At 44.2% G+C, this 9,207-nt stretch overlaps 1 protein-coding gene across 1 annotated transcript in view; it reads left to right on the top strand.

The window, feature by feature from the left end:
• Window positions 1–2,146: 2,146 nt before the first annotated feature.
• Window positions 2,147–9,207, top strand: part of DPP4 (dipeptidyl peptidase 4) — an 80,256-nt gene continuing 73,195 nt past the window's right edge. The window contains exons 1-2 of the mRNA XM_047721921.1: window positions 2,147–2,409; window positions 2,937–3,024. Of these exons, the coding sequence (XP_047577877.1) occupies window positions 2,404–2,409; window positions 2,937–3,024 (94 nt within the window). The 5' untranslated portion in view covers window positions 2,147–2,403. The remainder of the gene's footprint in view (window positions 2,410–2,936; window positions 3,025–9,207) is intronic.

Below are 9,207 nucleotides of genomic sequence, written 5' to 3'. Positions count from 1 at the left end.
TTCCTGTGATATAAAATTGAACAGAAGCTACACCAAGGGTCAAGTGCCTTTATTTAACAAGACACAGAAACCAGGCAGCTACTTATTTAAAAAAAAAAAAAAAAAATCAAAATTCATTTCAGGCACAACTTTTTTTGTTTGTTTTGTTTTTAAATCAGTGAAAGAAAATGGGCCCTAGAAGCTGCAGTGATCTGAGTAGCAGCAAGTGTGTGCATTAGTCTTTGTTTTGTTTTGTTTTTGTTTAAATTACCACAATACTGGCACACCTCATTTGCATGAAATTCTACACCATACATACTCATTGTAGTAAAATTACCCCCTCCCCAATCCCAGGAGAAAAGAAACTACTCAGTAGGATAAATTTCACTGAAATTTAACCAAACTTCATTAAGTGGACTGTGACAAGATTATAAATGGTATGAATGATATAAATGTATAAGTGATTATAAATGAAAAATAACATTTTAACATTTGGCCATCAACTTAAGGAAATGGTTTTTCTATACAGATTTTTATGATTTTTGTAGTTTCTAATATATTCTACCTTCATATGGTCCTCAGAATTAAAGCATAATGAACAGGAGAGAGAAAGAAAAGAACACCACTGAGAGCGAAGGCAGTCCTTGCTGGACGGCTCTTTTCACGGTGCCAGCTCACAGGTTGCAGAAGCCGTACTGATTTACCTTTTGAGCAGGTGGGAAAGTGAAGAGTGGATGGATTTGAGACACACTTGTAAAGGCAGATTTGAGAGGAAGTAGTGGCCGAGTGAATGTAGTAGGAGAATAGAGAAGAAAACCTGAGGTGACTGAAGTTTTCAGTTTTTGTGAATGGTGAACAGGAATGCTTTTAATGAAGACCCAGATGATTCAAGAAGGGCAGGGAGAAACTGACAAAGGAGTTCAGTTTGAGCCTCTGGAGGTGGGTGTGGGTGAGCCTAGGTAGGTGTCATGAGCAACCAGTGGTCAAGAGGGGAAAAGATCCCTGAGATGGAAAGCAAAGTCAGCACTTGAGATAAAGGATGAAAACTTGAATTTATTCATAAACATGTGTTAATGTCCCACAGGACATTGCATGTTTAATCTTTTACCTCTATGGGCACAGAAGCTTTGCTTTTCCAGTGCAGTGAACCCAAGCTGAAGAGGCCTTTAAAGGGGTGGGAGTACTTATCCTCAAGAAAGGAAGTAAGTGTGACGAGACCCTAAAGGCAAATGTTTACCAGAGTATTTTATACTGAAAGTGCCAAATGCACAGGCCTCATCTATCTTGTTCCACTTCTCTCTCCAGCAACTAGAAGAGGGTCTGGCACCAAGCAGCCGCTCCAGTATTTGGGGGAGTAGGCAGAGTAAATGGTAATAAATGCCACAGAGGATAGGAGGGAAGGAAGGAAGGAAGGACTGAAGGAAGGAATGAAGGAAGGAAGGAAGGGTGGAAGGAAGGAAGGGAGGGAGGAATCCACAGGGCACAGTGGGAACTGAGGAAGGGAGAAGCCACGTGCAACCACTTTCTCCTCCCTAAACTCCCCTTGCAAGACTGAAAGATGGGAAGCCATGTGAAGTGACGGTTAAGAACACCGGACTCTGTATTTAGGCTCCACGAAGTCCTCGCACTCTAGCTGAGTGCCTCGGACGAGAGTGACTTAACCTTTCTGTGCCTAGGCTTTCTCCCTGTAAAATAAACACAGTAAATCCTTAGAGTAGCTCCCAGGGGGAAAAGTAAGTTCCACATAAGTGTTATTGTTATTTTTGGCATCTTATGAGAAGGTAAGCCTGCAAGACAAGCTGGAAATACCCTACGGAGGGAGAATTCAGCTACTTAGCCTTTAAGCGCCATTCACAAAGGAACAATCACCTTTTCTCTCCCTTTGCCTTCCAGAAGGTTGGAACACCCCCACTACCTCCCAACAGACTTTCACTAGCACAAGACAGAGGCCTGGGTTTTAGCTGGGCTGCCAGCAGTGAGCCGTGAGTTTGCAGACCCCATGGGAGGGCAGCGCCAAGGTCCCTTTCCGCTCCGGCGGACCACCGTGTGCGCGCCGGCTGCCAAGCGCTGGCTCTCCCCGGCTCCAGCTCTCGCAGCCCCGCCCGCGCGTCCCGGGGGCCCTGCACCCTGCGCGCCCCGGCTATAGCCCCGCGCCAGGCACAGGGTGGGAGGCGCCTCTCGGGCGCCCTCCGGCCGGGATGCGAGTGCCCGGCGCCCGGCGCGCCTTCGCCCGCAGCCTGCCCGCGCGCGGCCTTTATACCGAGCGGGCGGGACGCTCACTAATGTTTAACTCGGGGCAGAAACTTGGGAGCGCCGAGTGACTCCGCGGCCCGGAGCGGCGGAGCTGGACGCGCGTCCCTGCGGTTCGCCTGACTTCTGCCTGCGCTCCTGCTCCGGGCACTCAGTTCCGGGCACACGCCGACGATGAAGGTGAGTGAGCAGCGCCTTTCCTAACCCCAGGGTTGAATTGTAGGTGCTTCCTCACCAGATTCTCCCCCAAATGGACCCCGAAGCTGGAGGAATGCAACCAGGAGCTCCTCTTCGGTGGAAGCCCCAGGGCCGCCCCCTAACAGGTGAAGGGACGTCTCAGAGCCCCCGCCTGGCGCTCGGCCCCCCGGGGTTTCTGCTAGAACCAGGCGCCGAGCCTGGGAGGACGCAGAGAGCCACCCATAAAACGCCCGCTCGCACCCTCACTTGGCTTCTCTCTTACTTGGCTTCTGACCTGCAGGAGGCCGTAGAGAAGCAAACGCCAATGGGCTCAGCTGCCACAAGTTCAGGGGCAGCCACTCTTGCAACCTCCGCACTCCAAACCCTCTCAACCCACTGTGCCCCTCTTCCGATGTTCGCCCATGGGCAAATCCCGCTGCCTATGGTGCAGCGCGGGCCCCGAGCCTCTACCTCTACCAGACTGGGGCAGAGGGCTCGCTCTAACTGGGTATGATCTGACCGGCTTGCAGACGCCGTGGAAGGTGCTCCTGGGACTGCTGGGGCTCGCTGCGCTTGTCACCGTCATCACCGTGCCCGTGGTTCTGCTGAACAAAGGCAGTAAGTTTGAAACATTTGCAAATGGTAAGAGAGTCGGAGACCAGTATAGGTTCTATCTTACCACACTAAGCACACGGAGGAGAGCTAAGGATCTCGCTAGGGGCTTGGACCAGTGCACCAAGTTGTAACTGAGGCTTCCCAGTTGGTGTGGCTGCTTCTAGGGAGTGGCTAGATGCCCTTGGTGGGGTCTTCAGTGTTCAGGCTGCGACAGCTTTGTATCATAAATACATACTTCCTGAAATCAAGTAGAAGTCTTGAGATTTCTTTTTATTAAATTCAAGTTTAAATTTTAAATTTAATATGATTTAAAGTAGAAAAAACCCAAACCTTTGTAGTTGTGATCTTCAAGGGAAAAGATGTGGTGTTTAAAGTTTTCAAACAGTAGTAAGGATGTCATAAGAGGAGGGAAAAAATAACAGAAGGAAAAGCCCCAAAAGACAGTTTTGAGAAAAGACTTCGTGGGGAACCCAGTTTCTTTTCCTTCCAGGATGATGAAAATCCATTAATCAGAGAGTTAAGATGCAGAGAAATAACTGCTTCACCATTTTACAGGAATATGTCACAGTAAATCATAAAGCCGGTGTACATGGTAATATTCAGAGGTGGGTGGGATCAGTGATGTTTGGTGGATTCTTTCATTTAAAGCTGCCTTCATTTTTTTAGCTTGCCTGATGCAGTTCAGCTCTAGCTCTTACTATAAAACCTTCATGTAATGGGATACATACACATTATTGGATGCAAACAAGTTGAGAACATCTAGTTTGGGTTTCTTCTGGCCTTACTTTCCTTTTAAGTAAATATTTACTTTCGTTTCAGTATTACACATTCTAGGCAGCCAACTGAAGCATTCTCTCTGGATGGTCTAGTCAGCCAGGAAATGTGCAGACAGTGCTCACATACTGAGGGGTCTTCTGTGAATTGCAGAGGGACGGTTCAGAATTAGTTTGTGAAGCTGTCAAGAGCTGTTGGCCCGGCAGTTTCAGGGCCAGGCAAAGGTGCCAAAGGTTAAGTACCTGAGAGTGCTGACCTACTGATAATGACTTTTAGTTAAGAAAGCAATGGTTAGCATCTGCGTTCAGCTCAGGTCATGACTCCAGGGTTCTGGGATCAAGTCCCATATCAGGCTCCCTGCTCAGCAGAGAGCCTGCTTCTCCCTTTCTCTCTGCTGCTGCCCCTGCTCGTACTCTCTCTGTGTCTGTCTCTGTCTCTCTGTCTCTCTCTCTGTCAAATACATTTTTTTAAAAAATCCTTAAAGAAAGCAATGGTTACCACCATTTAAGACAATTCAATGGCAGACATCAGTTCCCTGACATTTGACTTTGTTGTGTTAAAATGTAACTGTTTTCATAAAGTGATACTTCATATTTTGAAACAACCACATACACAAAGCTTAGTTGTAAGAATGAGTCATTCAGGGTGCCTGGGTAGCTCAGTTGGTTAAGCATCTGCCTTTGGCTCAGGTCATGATCTGAGGGTCCTGGGATCGAGTCCTACGTTGGACTCCCTACTTAGTGGGGAGTCTGCTCCCTCTACACCCCGCCCCTGCTCATGATCTCTCTCTCTTTCTCAAATAAAGAAATAAAATCGTTTAAAAAAATGGGTCATCCATACCATCAACAGATATTCACATGACTGACACTACGTACCAGGCACTGTGCTACTTGTTGCAAATACAAAGATTAAAGTTTATAAAGATCTCTGACCTCAAGAAGTTTATATCTACTGGGAGACAAATATGCAAAAACAAAACAAAACCAAAAAAAAAAAAAAAAAACCCCAAAGTAACCTGGATAGTCCATTTGTCTCCAGAATATCACTGAGGCAGCACAGGACCAGTGGAAGGATGGGTATAAAACTGTAATTATCAGCACTTTCCTTAGGGAAAGTTGGAAGGAACACTGACCTTCGATAAGCCACTTGAAATAGGCAATGAAATGTTCTAGGGGCCTGAGTCATGCAACTGTCTTCTAGGGGGTTTGGTCAAGTTGACTCCGGGGGATTTTGCTTTGCCAGCTGGGGCATGCAGACTGGGGAGGGGCTGTCTTGCCATTTCCCTTAAACACCTAGTCTCTTCCCTAAATGAAATTTGGACAGATATTTCAAGAACATTCTTTTGATGAGGACTTCTCCAGAGATTCATGTGTCTCCATCTAAGCATCAGGATTCAATAAAATAATTTAGAGAGGCTTGAGCAAACTTACCTGTGGATTAGAAGGATTACTTCTGGGAATGCCAAGGAAGTCTTCTCAGGAGAAGTTTCTTCTGTGGGGATGCTCGAATAGTTAATGTCGGTGTCTGGAGATAAGGTTTTCCAGAAAATGTAAATGCCTTATAAGTCAAAGAGATACAAGATCGTATCTATCCTCTAATTGGGTCATAAAAGGACTCCTGGCAGAAGAGCAGGGTGGGCAGCAGCAAAAGGAGTTGATTTTAACTTGCGGATAACTTGCATATGCCTGGACTGTTGGGCATGACAGTGGGAATGTGGGTTGAGGGGGGGCAAGGCTAGAGAGGAAACAGGGAAGTATCCCAGAAGACTGATGATGCAGAGCAGAATTTAGAGGCTATCACACTTCTCAGAAATGTGAACAATTAGGCTTCAGTAATTGATTAAACATAAAAGGAAAGGGAAGGGAGCTCAGGGTGCTTCTTGGGCAACTGGGTGGATATGTGGTTTCATTGTCTGCTTTATTTACACTTAAGAAATAACACCCAGGGGGCGCCTGGGCGGCTCAGTGGGTTAAAGCCTCTGCCTTCGGCTCAGGTCATGATCCCAGGGTTCTGGGATCGAGCCCCACATCGGGCTCTCTGCTCGGCAGGGAGCCTGCTTCCTCCTCTCTCTCTCTCTCTGCCTGCCTCTCTGCCTACTTGTGATCTGTCAAATAAATAAATAAAATCTTTAAAAAAAAAAAAAAGAAAGAAATAACACCCAAGTTATTTCTTTTCTCATATTTCTTAGTATATATATATATATATATATATATATGCATATATATATATGCATACTTCAGCAGAAAAGAGAAGTCATCTTGTTTCAACTGCTGCTTTATTGTAGATGAAAACTCGGGAATGTGGCATTTTCACTAAATCAACAACCTCATTCCTGGGCTGTGTCACAACGAAGGACAGCATTCTTACAAAGAATTCAGAGTCACCACCCAAGAAATGTTCTCCATATTGTCAATCTATGTTTGAAGTTTAAAAAAAAAAATACCATGAAGGAAAAGAGGATAGGAGGTGGGAGAAAGGAAAGTTGAATGAAAGAAAAGGAAGGAAGAAAAGAAGGGGAGGGAGGGAGGAAGATTTTGATAGAAAAAGAAAGTCCTTGATCCTGTGGAGAGCTAAGAAATAAACAGCCAAAAGGAAGGAGGAAGAAATGAGCAAAACCAAGTTCATATCCCTGAGAGGTTGGTTTAAGAGAAGGTTAAGTGTTTCCATATGAAACAATGTCTTAAGCAGAACTAAACACACCCAGAAGAGAGAGAGAGGAGAGAGACAGGCAGAGAGGCATGAGCTTAATACTACTGTGTTTTTTTTTTTTTTTAAATAAAAACTCCCTGAGGTCAAAAACTGTGCATTTTGTCCAGCAAAATTAAAAGTTCACCTCTTTCTGTGTGTATAATAAAAGATTGTATGTTTGTTTTGAACCCTTCAGATATCCTATTATAGAAGGATGTTAAATTTAAATATTCAGTTCCCCAGTCATCAGTAAAATAGATAAATATACTTTACTCTTAATGAAAGTATAGCAATCCTCATGGTTTGCGGGTAATAAAACCTCTGACTCAGTATTTATTATCCCTTTACTTCCCCTTTCATCTCATATTACAGGCTATGCTTTTGAAATATTTGTCAGATAGTTTTATTATTGAGCTGTCACTCATCAAATAGTTTTATTATTGAGTTGTTATTTGTCAAATAGTTTTATCATTGAGTTTTATTATGGGACAGAAACATCTCTGTTGTTCTTTTGTTCTTTTCACCACTTTAGCAGTAAATTTCCTCCGCATCTTTTTTTCAGTTCATAGGAAATTTGACTGCTCACCCATCCAGCAGTAATAAAAGAAAACCCAAATGTGAAGGAGACAGGAATAATCAGAGAAAGAAAAGATAGCATCTATGAAGTTTGCCTGATCTATTCCAGGTTTAAAAGCCCATAAGTGAGCCTGAATGAAAGCTTTGTGTATTTCAGAGGTCAGTTTCTAAACAGTGAGCTCTGTAAAAGCTCAAGTTGACTTCAGCTGGCTCAGCTGACTATTGTCTACCTTTGTCAAGTGCTCATGAAGTCAGTGGGTTGGTCTTCTTCAGGTCAGCGATTGTGGTTCCCTAGCCCCAGTATGTGTCTTAAATTTCTCTGGTAAGCATCTCGCATCTCATCCCAAAAGGGATCAGAGAGGAAAAAGGGAAGACTGTTTGCCTGGTTGATGGATAGAGAAAGACAGTGTAAAATGACTGACTAGAGCCAGATCTGTGTACTTAGCAAAGTGCTATGGAAAACAGCCCTTGGGAAAAGTGACTGTAAGCACATGTAGGACCACCTTGCTTATGGAAGACAAGGCATGTGGACCTGTAATACCAGTTAACATGTGTTCACTCTGTGCCAAGTACTGGGCTGAGGGCTTTCAATGTACTTCTCCTTTGATCCCTAAGACCACCCTTTGACAGAGGTTCTATTATCATCTCCATTTGTACAGAAATGTAAATTTTACTTTGAGAGGCTGCTTTAGGGATTTACTACTGCATAATGAATTCCCCCAACACCTGAAATGACAGACATTTGTTATCTCACACTTTCTTCCAGTCAGGAATTAGGCGGTGGCTTAGCTGGGAGGTTCTAGCTCTAGGTTTCTCAAGAGGTTTTAATCGAGATGTAATCTGAAAGCTTGACTGGGGCTGGTGGATCCAAGTCCAAGCTCCATCCTGTGGCTGTTAGCTAGACATCTTGGTTCCCCACTGTGTGGGCCTTTCCATGGGGTGGGAAGAAGGACCCAAGAGAGCAACCAGGTAGGAAGCCACAGAGCCTTTTGTGACCCAGCTTCAGGAGCGATACACATCACTTCTGCTGTATTCTCTTGCTCACCCAAGCCAGCCCTGATACCATGCGAGAGGGCATGACACAAGGGCATGAGTGCTAGTAGCTGAGATCCCTGGGGATCCCTGGGGATCTTTGTAGAAGCTGGCTACCCAAGAAGTTAAGGAACTTGCTCAAAGCTCTGCAAAGTTGAGATTCACATGTAGGCAATGTGACTCTAGAGTTGGTGCTCTTAAACTCCAAATCATTCTGCTGGTTTTGATCAAGTATAAATTTATGTGGCCATGTTAGCATAAAGTTACAATTTCCCATGTATCTGCCGAGATGTCCTGAAGGTGCCAACTGTCCTGAAGAAAAATTCCTGCTGCTTTTACTCCATTCCTGTATAAAGCTATAGACAGGGAGTGACTTCCTGCTCAGGGCTGACATCCCATCCTTTGGACGGGTCTTACTACATATTTTTCATAGGTAGTAGGTCCAGATTTGCTTCTTGAGCTCAGTTACACCTACTTTGTTTCTAATGCATATTATAGTATTTTATTTTATCGTCACAGAACAACCCATTAAGGTATTAATATCTTGACTTGTTACATTGAAGAAATGGAGGCATAGAAGTTTAGGGCTTTGTGAGTAAGTCCTACAACTTGGAAATCCAAACCTTTTGACTTTTAGCCTTTCCTGAGTCTGCTAATTTCCATCCATAGCTGTTTTAAAGAAGTGCTTCGGTGGAAATTTTTGTAAGTGAATGATTAATCACAGCTTTATGGTTTGACGCTAACCCATCATTGTTATAAATCAATTATCTTGTAAATATTTTTACCTTTAGTCTTCATAGCTCCACTATGACCTCCAAAGGAGGGTGTGTCTCTCAATCTAAGAGTAAACTGAAACGACAAAATCAAACTCCTGAATTAGCTGTATTAATTTTGCCAAGTACCATTTTCAGCTTTATATTTTACTTCAAAATTCTAACTTCCTAGAAAGTTTTTTAAACTTAATGATAAACTCTTGGCTCTAGTTACCTGTATACATTCATGTGCACGTTTCTTCATTATTTGGTTCACGGGGGAAGCAAGTGGATGCATGAGCTATTTCAGCATCAAAGGCCCAAGAAGCACGGTAATTCCAGGCAGAGCCAAAACCTGCTGCGA

The sequence above is a fragment of the Lutra lutra genome, chromosome 3 (assembly GCF_902655055.1).
Source record: "Lutra lutra chromosome 3, mLutLut1.2, whole genome shotgun sequence".
Lineage (NCBI taxonomy): Eukaryota > Metazoa > Chordata > Mammalia > Carnivora > Mustelidae > Lutra > Lutra lutra.
This window is presented reverse-complemented; position numbering and strand designations above follow the sequence as displayed.